Source organism: Balaenoptera physalus (assembly GCF_965194825.1).
Source record: "Balaenoptera physalus genome assembly, chromosome: 10".
In the NCBI taxonomy this organism is placed as follows: domain Eukaryota; kingdom Metazoa; phylum Chordata; class Mammalia; order Artiodactyla; family Balaenopteridae; genus Balaenoptera; species Balaenoptera physalus.
Genome location: NC_138889.1, coordinates 43,116,183 through 43,134,351, shown reverse-complemented (window position 1 = coordinate 43,134,351; position 18,169 = coordinate 43,116,183). Strand labels below are relative to the sequence as shown.

Here is an 18,169-nt window from a genome sequence, read left to right as displayed (position 1 = left end):
AATGTGTAACCTTTGTACTGGAAGCCAGTGTTACCCCGTAGCACATCCAGGTCCCCTCTCCCCTTCGGACTTTTGTTAACTACTCTTCCACTCAGGGCTAAGTGTCAGCCTCCCAGGGGTTGGTTAACATATCACAAGAGATACCAGCGGCGAACTTTTTTGTTTGTTTTCTCCCTTAGTTCCCTGAATGATTAATGATTGTTAAGATAAAAGTTTAAACTAGTTTAATTTTGGTATTTTGGGGGTTTTTTTTCCCCAAAGTAGTTACAAAAAGGAATGAGCTGGCTTGATTTGTCCACTTTCAGACCTCTTGTATCATATGATAAAACCAGGAAAGCCGTCTAGTCTTAATAATCTGTGGTTAGTGTCATCTTCGGATTGGACAGACCTGGGAGGTAATCCAGCCTCTTTACTCAATTTTGCTCTAAATGTTGAGCAATTCCAGGCACAGTCTAGTCTTCTAGGCATTATGAAGTACCGTAAGCTCCAGAACAGGGATCGCATCTTATTCACTGCCATGTTCCATAACATGCCTGCCTATGTAATTTGTGAGGCTCAGTACGAAATGAAAATGCAGGGCCCCTTGTTCAAAACGCAGGGGGAAAGTGCCATTAAAGGTACTAAAATATAAGCTGTCTCCTTTCTTCTGTAGTATCTCTTTCCACTTGTCATGATGTTTTAATTAATAGCATTAATTTGCTATTATTAATTATATTTATTTTTATTTATTTTTGGCTGCATTGGGTCCCCGCCGCTGCGCACCGGCTCTCTCCAGTTGCGGCGAGCGGGGGCTACTCCTCGTTGCGGCGCACGAGCCTCTCACTGCGGTGGCCTCTCCCGTTGCGGAGCACGGGCTGTAGGCGCACAGGCTTCAACATTTGTGGCTCACAGGCTCTAAAGCACAGGCTCAGCAGCTGTGGCGCACGGGCTTAGTTGCTCCGCGGCATGTGGGATCTTCCCGGACCAGGGCTCGAACCCGCGTCACCTGCATTGGCAGGCGGGTTCTTAACCACTGCGCCACCAGGGAAGCCCTGCTATTATTAATTATTAATGACATTAATCATTCTATTTTATTGATTCATTAATTAATCACTAATTATACAATTATTAATTAATAGCATTAATTTGCTATTTATTCTCACTCTAAGTAAAGAAGAATTGAGTTTAACTCATTAGCATGAGATTTACCACTCTATATTCTGCAATGCCAGTTTTAAATACAAACATAAGAACATTTAGCTTGTACGCAGAATTACTGAAATTTCACAATTCGTACTATGTAGGCATATGTATTTTGTTCTTACTAGAACACTGGATACTGCACAAAACTAGCACCCCTGTATTTATTTTACTTCTCCATGCGTGCGCATTCTACCGACACTATGGAATCCAGGGAATCTGAGTCTCCATGAACTCCCTTGGACTGTGCATCCACCAGCATTCTATGCTCACAGGACTTAAACGGTTTTTGTGAATGGGAAGCAAGGAGTGGTGGTGGACATGCACATAGACCCTCTCTCCTCTGATCCCAAGCATGTTCCATTGTCCTATCCATCTTAAAAGTTCAAATATAAAGTTAAGAATTTTTAAAAATATTTATTTTATTCATTTATTTGGCTGCGCCAGGTCTTAGTTGCGGCACACGGGGTCTCCATTGTGGCATGCAGGCTCTTAGTTATGGCGTGCGGGATCTAGTTCCCTGACCAGGGATTGAACCTGGGCCCCCTGCATTGGGAGCTTGCAGTCTTAACCACTGGACCACCAGGGAAGTCCCTAAAGTTAAGAATTTAAAGATGGTGGCAATGGAGCATAAACCAAGTGCTATTCTGAGCACATGGTCCTGTGTAACTTCACTAGTTGCACATCCATGAAGCCAGCCGTGTCCCAGAGCCTTATGAGTCTGGAATATCGTAAATGTTCAATAAAAAAAAACTAAGGCTGAACTGGTATGCATTGTATGCTAGGTACTTGGAAGACAAATATGAGAAATACAGTCCTATCTTCAAAGAGATCACAGTCTAAGGGACAGAAACAAAGCAAACAGATGACCACAGCTATACTGAGTGCTATAAGGTTGCTCTATACAAACTTTCCCTTATTGTGAGCTGAATTGTATCATTCCCTCACCAGTTAATGGCAAGGTATAATGTGATGAGTTCTGGGTTTACAGTGGGCTAGATTTGGTTTTGAATTCTGTTTCTGCCACTTAATAGCTGAGTGATCTGGAGTAAATAATATATTCTCTCTGGCCTATTTCCTCTTGTAAAATGAGAAGGATAATATGTTGTTGTGTGAGGTTTTGAAGGAATGTCTGTAAAGCGTCTAACATACTGTCTGGTTTACAGAATGCAGTTTGTCAGTAGTTATCGGCCATAGTTGGTCTACCCCTTTAGGCATTGCCTCTGCAGCTCCATTTATCCTGCTGCCTCCTATCTTCCATTCTTCCCTTCTCTAGACCCTACTTCTGCGCCACTGACTCCCAGCAGTGGAATCTGGAGAGTAAATGTTGTTTGCCCCCATGTGGCCCAAAGCTGTCCTCCTAGAGCCACTCTGGATTTGTATTAGAACTTTTCTAACCCTTTTCTCTCATCACTCCAACTCCAACCTCCTCTTCCCTATCTCTCACCCACACAGAAACACACTTATACACACTACCACGCTGCCTTCTGGGCTCTTGGCTTGCATTTCTAAACCAGTTATTCAGGCTGTAGGCTCCTAGGGTTGGAATTTGTTTCTGTTTTGGTGGGGAAAGAAAACAAAAACCTGACCTTTGAAAGATAGTAAAGGGTGTAAAGTTAGTGTTGCAGGAGATATAGATGGGCCCCAGGCTGAGCAGCTGAAATCTGTCCTGTGTGGGCAGCTACTCCAAGATAAGATTATGCCAGGAGCTGGGAGGAGCTGAGTCCGGCCCAGAAAAAAGATAAAGAGACCGCATATTTCTCATTCTCAAGGTCAAGGAGATCTTCCCAACTATACAGGTGCAGAAAGGCTGGGGGTGTGGGGAAGGGAGGGGGGCACCACCCCATAGTAGGTGATGTCAACCTTCCCGTAGGTCTCTGCATTAAGAGATGTGCGCACATACAGGGGAGAACCCTGAGTTATACCAAATACGGGCTCAGAGCCAGGCAAAGCAAGGCATTGGCCAGAGGAAACCTGCAAGAAATGCCCCATATAAGTAATTTAAACTACCACGAAGACGCAACTCTCTCTCTTAGTCCACCCATGTGTGTCTATTCACACGTACTTTTTCCCCTCCTAATAAACACTTTACTTGTTTCATTACTTTCCATCTCTTTGTTGAAATTAATTTTTACAAATAAGACAACCCAGGGGCGTTGTCACTAGCCACTGGCCCTCGTGGTCTAGTGGCTAGGATTCAGTGCTCTCACTGCCATGGCCTGACTTCGCTGAAGAACGAGATCTTGCTTCAAGCCGCTGCAGGCCGAGGCCACCTGAGATCATTAGGATTGTATTTAATTTAAACTTGAGTCTTTATTATTCCTACTGTAAGTAGAAATATCTAGAGTGCTTTTATTATCTTCATTTTAAATAAACATGGTATTCACTGAGCAGATTTTTACATGTTCTTAATTAGTGCTTGCTGGTTTCTAATAAAGAAAATATAAGACGATGGGCCTTCCCTGGTGGTCCGGTGGTTAAGACTCCACGCTTCCACTGCCGGGGGGGGGGCGGGGGGGGCACGGGTTCCACCCCTGGTCTGGGAACTAGAATTCTGCATGCCTCGCAGAGCAGCCAAAAAAAAAAAAAAAGAAAAGAAAAAGAAAAAGAAAGAAAATATAAGATGTCAACATTTGGAAAATCTAGGTGAAGCATATATGAGATTATTTGTATGTATTTTCTGTCCATCTGAAATTATTTCAATAAAGTTACAATGGCTCATTCCTAAACAATTATAGCTTATTAAATTCGAAAATATATTTTCAGGAATTCCCTGGCGGTCCAATGGTTAGGACTCCATGCTTCGCTTTCACTGCCGAGGACCCGGGTTTGATCCCTGGTCAGGGAACTAATATCCTGCAAGCCGCAATGCACGGCCAAAAAAAAAGAAAATATATTTGAGATCATCTAAATATGATTATATAGGGTTTGGGGCCCATTATCAACACTTTACATTTTCTTTGGGAGACCAAATTATGCATATTAAGTAAATAAAGGGTAATAAAGTATTATCTGATAAAGTACTAAAGAAATATCAGATCTTAAATGTATGTTTGTGAAGGATGTGTTATTTGATATTATCATCAAAATTAGAAATCCAGTTTCTAAGAAAACTGAATCTTTGGAAAAGTAAAAAAAAATTTTTTTTGGAAGAGTATTTCAAGTGATGTTGAAGGACCATCTTTCACTTACTAAGTAATGGTATATCAGAGATTATTCACATTAATGAGGTATTTCATTAACAATTTTAATGAGAACTCCAACAGTGTTCTTAGAAACAGCCTTAAGAGTTTTGTCTTTATTCCTTGTTGTGATTGGCCTCCAGTGGGATTCCCCGCCCACCTCATATTACTTTCGTTTGTTTGGGTTTTTTTGCCTGCGTTTTATTTAACTCTCTCTGCTTGCACACCTCATCACCTGTACACTTGAGGCAAGATACTAATCTCTGTGCATATATGTCTACTTATTGTAAAATATATTTAGCATATATTTTTTAAAAATCAAATTATAATTGGTTAGGTTATCAGAATAATTGAACATTGAAACTGTTTACCAAGAAAATATGTTTATTTGTAAATGAAATAATTTGAATTTCAAAAGCTAATAATTTGTAGAAGTTTCCATTTCTCTCAGTAATTTAAATTTTCTCTTGTAAAAGTGATAGTCTAAGACACTTGTTTAACTTTTAGCCTAAATGTCAAATATAGAATAGAAAACACAAGTAAATGATCTATTATAGAAGTACCTGAGCATCCTGTACTGTTATCTACAACCATTTAAACATTTATTCATAAACCTTAATAACTACCTTTGCTTCAGGATCTATATTCCTTAAATCAACCATTAGAAAGCTGCATGTTCAATCCAGATACATAACTGAAGAAAATGAATCATGTGCCCTCTTGGTTTGGTATTCCTCTTGTCTATTTTAAATGTCAGCTATTTAAGGTATTAGTATTAAAAGAGGTTACTGGGACATTTCTCACTTGGAATATTAAATACAAGAACTTATGGTTGCCTTTCTGTAAGGACACCTAAATGCCCTTTTGCCCTCTTTATATAATTGAACTCTTTCATTTCCAGAGCAGCAGCTGTTCATGCTTGGTGCACTGCGATAATTAGCCTACAATTGCTTTATTTTGTACATCCTCGTGAAACCTCAAAACTCAGATTGGGACTTGAGCCCATGGGCTGGGACTTGACCCCAGCCAAAACTCAGATTGGGACTTGAACACACTGTCCTTTAATTGAGATCACACACTCAGGACTTAACGAAGCTCAGGTTCTTTATGTCTCATCACAGAAAGAATTCAGTGAGAGACAAAGTGATATGTAAGAAGTGGATTTTAAAAGAGAGACACACTCCATAGACAGAATGCGGTCCATCTCAAAAGGTGAGATGGCCTTGGGAGAAACACACTCCACAGAGTGTGGAACATCTCAGAAGGTGAGAGGCCCCGAAATATGGGGTAGTTAGTTTTTATGGACTGGGTAATTTCATAGGCTAACAAGTGGGAGGATTATTCCAGCTATTTGGGGGAAGGAGCGGAGAATTCCAGGAATTGGGACACTAACCACTTTTGGCCTTTTATGGTCATGGCACCTGTGGGTGTGTCATTTAGATGCTAATGCATTACAGTGAGCATATAATGAGGCTCAAGTTCTACTGGAAGTCTGCCATCTTGGACCTACTTGGTTCTAACCAGTTTTTGTGTCCCCCAATGGCTATGTCATTCTTTTAAAGGTTGTGTCCTGCCCCCTTCCTGTTTCAGAAAGAAGATGTCTTGTGCTGAGTATTCTTTTCATGTGCCAAGTCTAGAGGAGCTTGTTGAAGGTAAATGCAATACTGAGTTTTTTAAATTATCCTAAGGAAAAAAATTTAAAAATAAAAACATTCTAAGATAAGGTTTATGCAATAGTAATTTCGATACAGAACTAATTTTCCTTTTCAGTATCTGTACTGTTTTTATTGAGAGAGTCCAAAACTCTGCCCCTCAAAAAAAATCTAAATTCACGATTCAAAGATTCTTGATGAGATACAAACTTTACAGAATGAAAATGAATATGGTAGTCCACGATTTAAATATGTGTGGTGCCCAAAGAGCTGTACAATATTGCTTTATTAACTTTTTTTTTAAACATCTTTATTGGAGTATAATTGCTTTACAGTGTTGTGTTAGTTTCTGCTGTATACCAACTGAATCAGCTATATGCAAACGTATATCCCCATATCCCCTCCCTCTTGCGTCTCCCTCCCACCCTCCTTATCCCACCCCTCTAGGTGGTCGCAAAGCACCGAGCTAATCTCCCTGTGCCATGCAGCTGCTTCCCACTAGCTATCTATTTTACATCTGGTAGTGTATATATATCAATGCTGCTGTTTTACTTTGTCCCAGCTTACCGTTCCCCCTCCCCATGTCCTCAAGTCCATTCTCTACATCTGCATCTTTATTCCTGTCCTGCCCCTAGGTTCTTCAGAACCATTTTTTTTTTTTTAGATTCCATATATATGTGTTAGCATATGGTATTTGTTTTTCTCTTTCTGACTTACTTCACTCTGTATGACAGACTCTAGGACCATCCACCTCACTACAAATACTCAATTTCGTTTCTATTTATGGCTGAGTAATATTCCATTGTATATATGTGCCACATCTTCTTTATCCATTCATCTGTCGATGGACACTTAGGTTGCCTCCATGTCCTGGTTATTGTAAATAGTGCTGCAGTGAACATTGTGGTACATGACTCTTTTTGAATTATGGTTTTCTCAGGGTATATGCTCAGTAGTGGGGTTGCTGGGTTATATGGTAGTTCTATTTTTAGTTTTTTAAGGAACCTCCATACTGTTCTCCATAGTGGCTGTACCAATTTACATTCCCACCAATAGTGCAGGAGGGTTCCCTTTTCTCCACAACCTCTCCAGCATTTGTTGTTTGTAGATTTTTTGATGATGGCCATTCTGACCGGTGTGAGGTGATACGTCATTGTAGTTTTGATTTGCATTTCTCTAATGATTAGTAATGTTGAGCATCCTTTCATGTGTTTGTTGGCAATCTGTATATCTTCTTTGGAGAAATGTCTATTTAGGTCTTCTGCCCATTTTGGGATTGGGTTGTTTGTTTTTTTGATACTAAGCTGCATGAGCTGCTTGTATATTTTGGAGATTAATCTTTTGTCACTTGCTTCGTTTGCAAATACTTTCTCCGATTCTGAGGGTTGTCTTTTCGTCTTTTTTTATTGTTTCCTTTGCTGTGCAAAAGCTTTTAACTTTCATTAGGTCCCATTTGTTTGTTTTTGTTTTTATTTCCATTTCTTTAGAAGGTGGGTCAAAAGGGATCTTGCTGTAATTTATGTCATAGAGTGTTCTCCCTATGTTTTCCTCGAAGAGTTTTATGCTGTCTGGCCTTACATTTAGGTCTTTAATCCATTTTGAGTTTATTTTTGTGTATGGTGTTAGGGAGTGTTCTAATTTCATTCTTTTACATGTAGCTGTGCAGTTTTCCCAGCACCACTTATTGAAGAGACTGTTTTTTCTCCATTGTATACTCTTGCCTCCTTTATCAAAGATAAGGTGACCATATGTGCCTGGGTTTATCTCTGGGCTTTCTATCCTGTTCCATTGATCTATATTTCTGTTTTTGTGCCTGTACCATACTGTCTTGAATACTGTAGCTTTGTAGTATAGTATGAAGACCAGGAGCCTGATTCCTCCAGCTCCGTTTTTCTTTCTCAATATTGTTTTGGCTATTCGGGGTCTTTTGTGTTTCCATACAAATTGTGAAATTTTTTGTTCTAGTTCTGTAAAAAATGCCATTGGTACTTTGATAGGGATTGCATTGAATCTGTATATTGCTTTGGGTAGTAGAGTCATTTTCACAATGTTGATTCTTCCAACCAAGAGTATGGTATATCCCTCCATCTGTTTGTATCCTCTTTAATTTCTTTCATAAGTGTCTTATAGTTTTCTGCATACAGTCTTTTGTCTCCTTAGGTAGGTTTATTCCTAGATATTTTATTGTTTTTGTTGCAGCGGTAAACGGAAGTGTTTCCCTAATTTCTCTTTCAGATTTTTCATCATTAGTGTACAGGAATGCAAGAGATTTCTGTGCATTAATTTTGTATCCTGCTACTTTGCCAAATTCATTGATTAGCTCTAGTAGCTTTCTGGTAGCATCTTTAGGCTTCTCTATGTATAGTATCATGTCATCTGCACACAGCAGACAGCTTTACTTCTTCTTTTCTGATTTGGATTCCTTTTGTTTCTTTTTCTTCTCTGATTGCTGTGGCTAAAACTTCCAAAACTATGTTGAATAGTAGTGGTGAGAGTGGGCAACCTTGTCTTGTTCCTGATCTTAGTGGAAATGGTTTCAATTTTTCACCATTGAGAATGATGTTGGCTGTGGGTTTGTCATACATGGCCTTTATTTTGTTGAGGTAAGTTCCAGCTATGCCTACTTTCTGGAGCGTTTTTATCATAAATGGGTGTTGAGTTTGTCAAAAGCTTTTTCTGCATCTATTGAGATGATCATATGGTTTTTGTCCTTCAACTTGTTAATATGGTTTATCACACTGATTGAGTTGCGTACATTGAAGAATCCTTGCATTCCTGGGATAAAACCCACTTGATCATGGTGTATGATCTTTGGATTCTGTTTGCTATTATTCTGTTGAGGATTTTTGCATCTATGTTCATTAGTGATATTGGCCTGTAGTTTTCTTTCTTTGTGACATCTTTGTCTGGTTTTGGTATCAGGGTGATGGTGGCCTCGTAGAATGAGTTTGGGAGAGTTCCTCCCTCTGCTATATTTCGTAAGAGTTTGAGAAGGATTGGTGTTAGCTCTTCCCCAAATGTTTGATAGAATTTGCCTGTGAAGCCATCTGGTCCTGGGCTTTTGTTTATGGGAAGATTTTTAATCACAGTTTCAATTTCAGTGCTTGGATTAGTCTGTTTATATTTTCTATTTCTTCCTGTTTCAGTCTTGGAAGGTTGTGCTTTTCTAAGAATTTGTCCATTTCTTCCAGGTTGTCCATTTTATTGGCATATAGTTGCGTGTACTAATCTCTCATGATCCTTTGTATTTCTGAAGTGTCAGTTGTTACTTCTCCTTTTTCCATTGATTTGAGTCTTCTCCCTTTTTTTTTTGAATGTCTGTCTAATGGTTTATCAATTTTGTTTATCTTCTCAAAGAAGCAGCTTTTAGTTTTATTGATCTTTGCTATCGTTTCCTTCATTTCTTTTTCATTTATTTCTTATCTGATCTTTATGATTTCTTTCCTTCTGTTAACTTTGAGGTTATTTTGTTCTTCTTTCTCTAATTGCTTTAGGTGTAAGGTTAAGTTGTTTATTTGAGATGTTTCTTATTTCTTGAGGTAAGATTGTATTGCTATAAACTTCCCACTTAGAACGGCTTTTGCTGCATCCCATAGGTTTGGGGTCATCGTCTTTTCATTGTCATTTGTTTCTAGGTATTTTTTGATTTCCTCTTTGATTTCTTCAGTGATCTCTTGTTTATTTAGTAGTGTACTGTTTAGCCTCCATGTGTTTGTATTTTTTACACATTTTCCCCTGTAACTGATATCTAGTCTCATAGTGTTGTGGTCAGAAAAGATACTTGATATGATTTCAATTTTCTTAAATTTACCAAGGCTTGATATGTGACCCAGGATATGGTCTATCCTGGAGAATGTTCCATGAGCACTTGAGAAGAAAGTGTATTCTGTTGTTTTTGGATGGAATGTCCTATAAATATCAATTAAGTCCATCGTGTTTAATGTGTCATTTAAAGCTTGTGTTTCCTTATTTATTTTCATTTTAAATGATCTGTCCATTGGTGAAAGTGGGGTGTTAAAGTCCCCTACTATGATTGTGTTACTGTTGACAGCTGTTAGCATTTGCCTTATGTATTGAGGTGCTCCTATGTTGGGTGCATAAATATTTACAATTGTTATATCTTCTTCTTGGATTGATCCCTTAATCGTTATGTAGTGTCCTTCTTTGTCTCTTGTAATAGTGTTTATTTTAAAGTCTATTTTGTCTGATATGAGAATTGCTACTCCAGCTTTCTTTTGATTTCCATTTGCATGGAATATCTTTTTCCATCCCCTCACTTTCAGTCTGTATGTGTCCCTAGGTCTGAAGTGGGTCTCTTGTAGACAGCATATGTACAGGTCTTGTTTTTGTGTCCATTCAGCCAGTCTATGTCTTTTGGTTGCAGCATTTAATCCATTTACATTTAAGGTAATTATTGATATGTATGTTCCTGTTACCAGTTTCTTAATTGTTTGGGGTTTGTTATTATAGGTCTTCTCCTTCTCTTGTGTTTCCTGCCTAGAGAAGTTCCTTTTGCATTTGTTGTAAAGCTGGTTTGGTGGTGCTGAATTCTCTTAACTTTTGCTCATCTGTAAAGGTTTTAATTTCTCTGTCGAATCTGAATGAGATCCTTGCTGGGTAGAGTAATCTTGGTTGTAGTTTTTCCCTTTCATCACTTTAAATATGTCCTGCCACTCCCTGCTGGCTTGCAGTTTCTGCTGAAAAATCAGCTGTTAACCTTATGGGGATTCCCTTGTATGTTATCTGTTGCTTTTCCCTTGCTGCTTTCAATATTTTTTCTTTGTATTTAATTTTTGATAGTTTGATTAATATGTGTCTCAGAGTTTTTCTCTTTGGGTTTATCCTGTATGGTACCCTCTGTTCTTCCTAGACTTGATTGACTATTTCCTTTCCCATGTTAGGGAAGTTTTCGATGATAATCTCTTCAAATATTTTCTCATACCCTTTCTTTTTCTCTTCTTCTTCTGGAACCCCTATAATTAGAATGTTGGTGCATTTAATGTTGTCCAGAGGTCTCTGAGACTGTCCTCAATTATTTTCATTCTTTTTTCTTTGTTCTGCTCCCTGGTTATTATTTCCACCATTTTATCTTCCAGCTCACTTATCCATTCTTCTGCCCCAGTTATTCTGCTATTGATTCCTTCTAGAGTATTTTAAATTTCAGTTATTGTGTTGTTCATCACTGTTTGTTTGCTCTTTAGTTCTTCTAGATCCTTGTGAAATGTTGCTTGTATTTTCTCCATTCTGTTTCCAAGATTTTGGAACATCTTTACTATCATTACTTTGAATTCTTTTTCAGGTAGGTTGCCTACTTCATCTTCATTTATTTGGTCTTGTTGGTTTTTACCTTGCTCCTTCGTCTGTAACAAATTTTTTTGTCGTTTCACTTTTTTTTTTTTGAGGGTGGTGCTGTATTCTTGTCTTACTGGTTGTTTGGCCTGAGACGTCCAGCACTGGAGTTTGCAGGCAGTTGGATAGAGCTGGGTCTTGATGCTGATATGAGGATTTCTGGGAGGTGTTACTCCAATTGATATTCCGTGGGGTCTGAGGTTCTCTGTTAGTCCAGAGGTTTGGACTCAGAGCTGCCACCACAGGAGTTCGGGCCCCGACCTCCGGCCTGGGAACCAAGATCCCGCAAGCTTTGTGGCGTGGTAAAAAAAAAAAAAGAGCGAAGAAAGAAAGAGAAAAAGGAGCAGTACAATATCAAAGAATAAAAAAGATAATAAAATTAGAAAGATAAAAAATATATTAGAAAAATAAAACTATAATTGAAACAACTGCAACAAGGTAAAATAAAACAACAGAAAAAAGAAAAAATAAATAAAGGTGTGGGGGAACAAGCCAAAAAGAGAGATCACTAACAAAGTATAAAGAATAAAATAAAATTAGAAAAATAAAAGATTAGGAAAAAATAAAAATATAAAAGAATCAACAACAATGAATCAACGAGGTAAAACAGAACCCCAATCTAAAAGAGGAAAAAAAGAAAAGAAAAAAAAAGTCTTGGCTCTAGGGGCAGAGTTTAGCCAGGGGGTGGAACTTAGGCAGAGGTGGGGTTTTGGGTGGGGCAGGGCCTAAGCGGGTGGGGGTGTGACACTTGAGCATGGGGCGGGGCCTAGGCACGGTGATGTTTGAGGGTGGGGCGGGGCCTCTGCTTAGGACCTGCACAGAAGGGGAGAGGCAGCACATCGAAAGGAGGGCCTCTGGAGTGTGGAGTTCCGGAGTTTGGAGATAGGGCCCTGAGTGAGGGTGTGTGGGTAGGGTTTAGGCCCAGGTCATTGGAGGAGGTCTCCAAGTGTAGAGGTAGGGCCCTGGGTGGGGGTGTAGGGGCGGGGCTTTGGCTCTGCACGGCAGGAGGGAGGCTCCAAGGGCAGAGGATTAGGCCCTGGAGCCCAACAGGCTCCCTGGTGCCTAAGAGGATAGAGAAAGCACTGGCCCCATTCCCTTCCGTTCCTTTGTGCCCCTCCCCCACTGTCTCCCCCAGGGTCTCCCCCGTCACTGCTGGACCCCTAACCATGGGTGGGTCCCGCTGGGTGTAGGAACTGCTTCCCTCCCCTGGCCGGCCCTCAAGGGTGCTGGTCCCATAGGTCCAGCCTTTACTTTTGCTCCCCCTTCCCTCCCTCCCACTCACTCAGGACCTGCAGGGCTGGAGGGGGCCTAGGTGGGCAGAGGATCAGGCCAGGGATCTCAACAGGTTCCTGGGGGTCCACGTGGGCAGGGGAAACCTGGCCATGCTCCCTTTTGATCCTCTGCCCTCCCAATGGTTCCCCGATTTCCCCCTTCATGTGTGGGATCCCTTCCCCTCCCCCAGCCACTCCTCAGGGGATCCAGTCCCATCCCACCTCCACTTCTCCTCCCCCTTCACTCCCCCCAAGCCCCATGGCCTACCCGGTTACTGGGGGTTCCTCTCGTCCCCTTAGGTGTCTGTGGTCCCCCACCGGTGCCTGATAGGTGCCCTAGTTGTGAGGAGACGCGAATTCCATGTCCTCCTAGTACGCCATCTTGACTCCACCCCTGGTTTATTAACTTTTTACCAGTTGTAATATTCTTGAAATATATAATCTACTGTGGTGTATTAATCATGTTCCCAATCTTTTTCCTCCCTCTCCTGATATGACAGACTGCCAGTGAACGTGCTTAGATTTCTCTGTCTGCGTATGTTTTTAGGTATTTCGTCTTATTTGAACAAGAACTTAAGGCAGCTTCCCAAGATTAATTCGAAGGAGGGGATATAGATAAGAAAAAGAAAATAAAAATAGGAATATGAAACGAAGCCAGGAATAGTACTAATCCAAAACTGTATAGCCTGTCAGAATGCTAGCATTTGTCTGACAGCCTTTGGATTCTATTCTGAGGGTAAGTGTAAAACCTACCCTTATCTCAAAGTATATCTGTCCTGGTAGCTCTTCTGTCCTCCTGATAAGGTTGAAGTCAAGAAGTATATTCACCCTATTCCCCAGTTAAGGGGGCACAGTTCTTGAGGCGCTAGCCTGTGTTCGCTCTTTGCCTGGCAAAGAAATAAAGCCACTCTTTCTTTCTTATTTAAAAAAAAAAAAAAGAGGTATATTCACGTTTTGCTTGGTTGTGGCTCTCCTCTTAAAACCTTCCTATTTTTCCCTAAATTGAAGGGGAGTTAGTAAACAAACTGGATTACTAGTATTCTTTGTCTGTATTTCTTTTCTGTCAGTCTGTCTTTCCTGATATAACAGGACAGCTAGGAATCAGACGAGTGCCTTCCTACAACCTATCTTCTCTTGTGTCTTTACGTTTCTGTTTTCTTTCTATCTGTAGAAGATATATTCTATACAAAACAGAGATGAAATCTAAATTTTTTGGCTTAAAATTTGTTTTCAGTTTTTACAGAAAATTTTATAGCCAGAACTTGGTCCCTTTGTGATCGGTAAAAAATAGATTTCACTATATTTCCATACATTGAATCTTTATATATTCATAAATATGCAGTCATTAGTCTAGGTAGGGGGATTTTCCAGTCAATTTGGTTTCTGTTCTCATGTACATAAAAGATCTGGTATGGAATATCTATTTAGGATATTTAGGGCTAAATTTAGGATGACTTCATGATTTTAGAAAGTCTGATTCTACAAGACTTAAACTAATGGCTGACACTATTGTCAGAGAAGGTTTTTTGGCTGCACCGAGTGGCACGTGGGATCTTAGTTCCCCGACCAGGGATCGAACCTGTGCCCCCTGCAGTGGGAGTGCGGAGTCTTAACCACTGGACCGCCCAGGGAAGTCCCCTTAGAGAAGTTTTGTATAAGAACTTTTCATCCTTAAAAGTACATTGCTCCTGGGCTTCCCTGGTGGCGCAGTGGTTGAGAATCTGCCTGTCGATGCAGGGGACATGGGTTCGAGCCCTGGTCTGGGAAGATCCCACATGCTGCGGAGCAACTGGGCCCGTGAGACACAACTACTGAGCCTGTGCGTCTGGAGCCTGTGCTCTGCAACAAGAGAGTCCGCGATAGTGAGAGGCCCACGCACCGTGATGAAGAGTGGCCCCCGCTTGCCGCAACTAGAGAAAGCTCTTGCACAGAAACGAAGACCCAACACAGCTAAAAATGAATAAATTTATTAAAAAAAAAAAAAGTACATTGCTCCTAGATTTATAACTTTGAGACATCTGTTTGCTTTTTTACCTTTTTGATTGAGTTATGACATATCTACAGTAAAGTACACTAATCTTTTTTAAATTTATTTTATTTACTTAAAAATATTTTTTTTGGCTGCATTGGATCTTCATTGCTGCGTGAGGGCTTTCTCTAGTTGAGGCGAGCAGGAGCTACTCTTCATTGCAGTGCACGGGCTTCTCATTGCGGTGCCTTCTCTTGTTGCAGAGCATGGGCTTGAGGCACGCGGGCTTCAGTAGTTGTGGCACATGGGCTCAGCTGCTATTAGACATGTGGGATCTTCCCAGACCAGGGCTCGAACCCGTGTCCCCTGCATTTGTCAGGTGGATTCTTAATCACTGTGCCACCAGGGAAGCCCAAGTACACTGATCTTAAGTGTATAGCTTGATGAATTTTAACATGTTTACACCCATAACACACCCAGATTAAGATATTAAATATTTCCAGCATCCCGGAAGACTCCTTGCACTTTCTCAGTCAATATCTCTACCCCAAGAGGTGACCACTGTTCTGACCTGCTAGAACCTTAGATTAGCTGCCTGTCTTTGAAATACGTATGAGTCATATAACACATACTTCCATGTCTTACTTCTTTTGCTCAACATTTTGTCTGTAAGCATTAATGAAGGTGTTGCATGTAACTGCTTACTTTCTAGCAGTTTAAATATTTACATTTCAATACTTGGAATCCTCTCCCTAAAAGAAACATCGTCCTCACCTGAGTGCAGCGTTTATCTTCAGTGGTTTCTAATGACTACAGTTTACAGTGTTATTTATGCAAGTACTTATGTATCTTAATATACATATCTTGTGATTGTGTCCAGTGTCCGATTATATTCATTAATAAGACCTTTTCCCCCTCCTTTGTTTGTTTGTTTGTTTGGCTGCACTGCGCAGCATGTGGGGAGCACCCCCTGCAGTGGAAGCGCTGAGTCTTAACTGCTGGACCACCAAGGAAGTCCCTTATCCCCTCCTTTTAAGTCACACAAGTTTAGGGACCTCCCCGGCAGTCCAGCAGTTAAGACGCCATGCTTCCACTGCAGGGGGCACGGCTTCTGTCCCTGGTCAGGGAACCGAGATGCCACATGCCATGTGGCACATCCAAAAAATAAAAATAAAAAAATAATACATTACACAAGTTTAGGTTGGAAGTTTGACACACAAAACAGCTGAGGGCAGACTTGATATGTGATGGCAAATTTCTACCTAATGTTTAACCCTTTTCCTTGTCTTTATTAGTTCTGCAGAAGGGGCTCACGGATAACTTTGCTGATGTCCAGGTCTCTGTAGTTGATTGCCCTAATTTGACCAAGGAGCCGTTTACCTTTCCCGTAAAAGGTAAGCAATATCTCCGAAGGATATTGCCCCAACTTTTAGAAATTGTGCTTAATTTCTGTGTTTTCTAATATTGGTCAAATTTCATTTTATACCCTTGTAGAAAAATACGGTGTTTTATGTACTTTTGTAACTTTCACAAATATATATATAATATATATATAATAGATATAATTATATAATAGATATTCAATAGGCTAGAATCCTGAATATCACATGAGAGTTTTGTTTTTGTTTTTGTTTTTTAATTTATTTTTGGCTGTGTTGGGTCTTCGTTTCTGTGCGAGGGCTTTCTCTAGTTGCGGCAAGCGGGGGCCACTCTTCATCGCAATGCGCGGGCCTCTCACTGTCGCGGCCTCTCTTGTTGCGGAGCACAGGCTCCAGACGCGCAGGCTCAGTAGTTGTGGCTCACGGGCCTAGTTGCTCCGTGGCATGTGGGATCTTCCCAGGCCAGGGATCGAACCCACGTCCCCTGCATTGGCAGGCAGACTCTCAACCACTGCGCCACCAGGGAAGCCCCGAGAGTTTTGTTTTTAATCATTCAAATCACTGTTATGGAAACTTACTGTAATTTTTATTTATTTATCTATTCATTCATTCATTCATTCATTCAAGACCAGAAGGGATCTTAAAAGCCTTGTATTTATTTGAATCATCTATTAAATACTAATATCCCTTCAACAAATTTGTCAAGTGATTATCCAGCCAGTGTTTAAAGTGAGAAGGGAAATTAATATTGATGCTGAAACTCAGCCTCTGTGCAGCAGTGCTGAATGAATCTCAGAGATGAGAGTTTTGGGTGAAGTAGAAAAGAATACTTTTATTGCTTTGCCAGGCAAAGGGGGCCACAGAGGCCTAACGCCCTCAAAACTGTGTGTCCCAAACTCAGTGGGGGGGGTTGTGGGGAGTCTTACAGTCAAGGGGCAGGGCTTCTCATAAGGATCAGGGTGCTTGCAAGGCCTGCATTCCTTCAATCTAAGGATCATCTCAGGTGGTCCCGTGATCTATGGTTCTCTAGGTTATTGAACTGTAACCTTCTCTCTGGAATGAAGAATGTTTCATCAAGTAGTTAACATCTTCCATGTGTCCATGGGAGTTTTAGTTCTGCTGAAGAGCTCAAAGATATAGTTATGTATATCCCGTGAGGAGGAACCAGGACCCTGCCCCAAGGCTGCACTACTGTTTCTTGACCGCTCCTCCCTTGTCTCTTCATCCCCTCCCTTCCCTGATTAGCAACTGTTTGAACCTGCCCTTTGGAACTCAGGGAAGGTCACAGAAGCTGAATGAAGCCTATTTCCTACCAACAAAAAAACAGGGGACACGAAAAGACTTTTGTGCCCAGGAGCCCCACAGGGTCCTGCTCGGTTTCTTTTTTTTTTTTTTGAGTTTTATTTTATTTATTTTTTTATACATCAGGTTCTTATTAGTTATCCATTTTATACATATTAGTGTATATATGTCAATCCCAATCTCCCAATTCATCACACCACCACCATCCCCCCCCACCCCCACCACTTTCCCCCCTTGGTGTCCATACATTTGTGCTCTACATCTGTGTCATTATTTCTGCCCTGCAAACCGGTTCATTTGTACCATTCAGTTTCAATATTAAGTGAATATAATTTGTCAGACAGTATGATGGATATCTATATTTGATGTCTTAAATTTTTATAATAACACTGCAAGGTAAGTACTAGCCCCAGTTTATAGATGAGAAAACTGAAGCTCAAGAGAGGCTAGGGGCTTCCCTGGTGGCGCAGTGGTTGAGAATCTGCCTGCCAATGCAGGGGACATGGGTTCGAGCCCTGGTCTGGGAAGATCCCACATGCCGCGGAGCAGCTGGGCCCATGAGCCACAACTACTGAGCCTGCGCGTCTGGAGCCTGTGCTCCACAACAAGAGAGGCCGTGATAGTGAGAGGCCCGCGCACCGCGATGAAGAGTGGCCCCCGCTTGCCACAACTAGAGAAAGCCCTCGCACAGAAACGAAGACCCAACACAGCCATAAAAATAAAATAAATAAATATTAAAAAAAAAAAAGAGAGGCTAAGTAATCTCAGTGTGACTCATAATCAGGATTCAAATCCAGATCTGTCTGCTTCCAAAGTCCAACATTCTCTCATTATACCCTACTGTGATGAGGAATTTGGAGAGAAACAGTCACACTTGCTCACTCTT

General features: G+C 40.8%; 2 protein-coding genes across 7 annotated transcripts in view; one reads left to right on the top strand and one right to left on the bottom strand.

Annotated features, from left to right (window-relative positions):
* The window catches only part of VSTM5 (V-set and transmembrane domain containing 5), a 154,279-nt gene that overhangs the window by 54,353 nt on the left and 81,757 nt on the right, over window positions 1–18,169 (bottom strand). The gene's annotated exons all lie outside the window — the stretch shown is intronic.
* LOC309636656 (ester hydrolase C11orf54 homolog) overlaps window positions 1–18,169 on the top strand; it is a 30,722-nt gene that overhangs the window by 398 nt on the left and 12,155 nt on the right. For 4 of the 6 annotated variants that reach the window (XM_082410032.1, XM_082410034.1, XM_082410029.1 and 1 more), the window contains exons 2-3: window positions 5,952–6,013; window positions 15,898–15,996. In XM_082410032.1, the coding sequence (XP_082266158.1) occupies window positions 5,959–6,013; window positions 15,898–15,996 (154 nt within the window). In that variant the 5' untranslated portion in view covers window positions 5,952–5,958. Of the gene's footprint in view, window positions 1–5,482; window positions 5,627–5,923; window positions 6,014–15,897; window positions 15,997–18,169 lie in introns of all 6 variants that reach the window. The other 2 variants (XM_082410030.1, XM_082410031.1) reach the window with 2 other exon arrangements.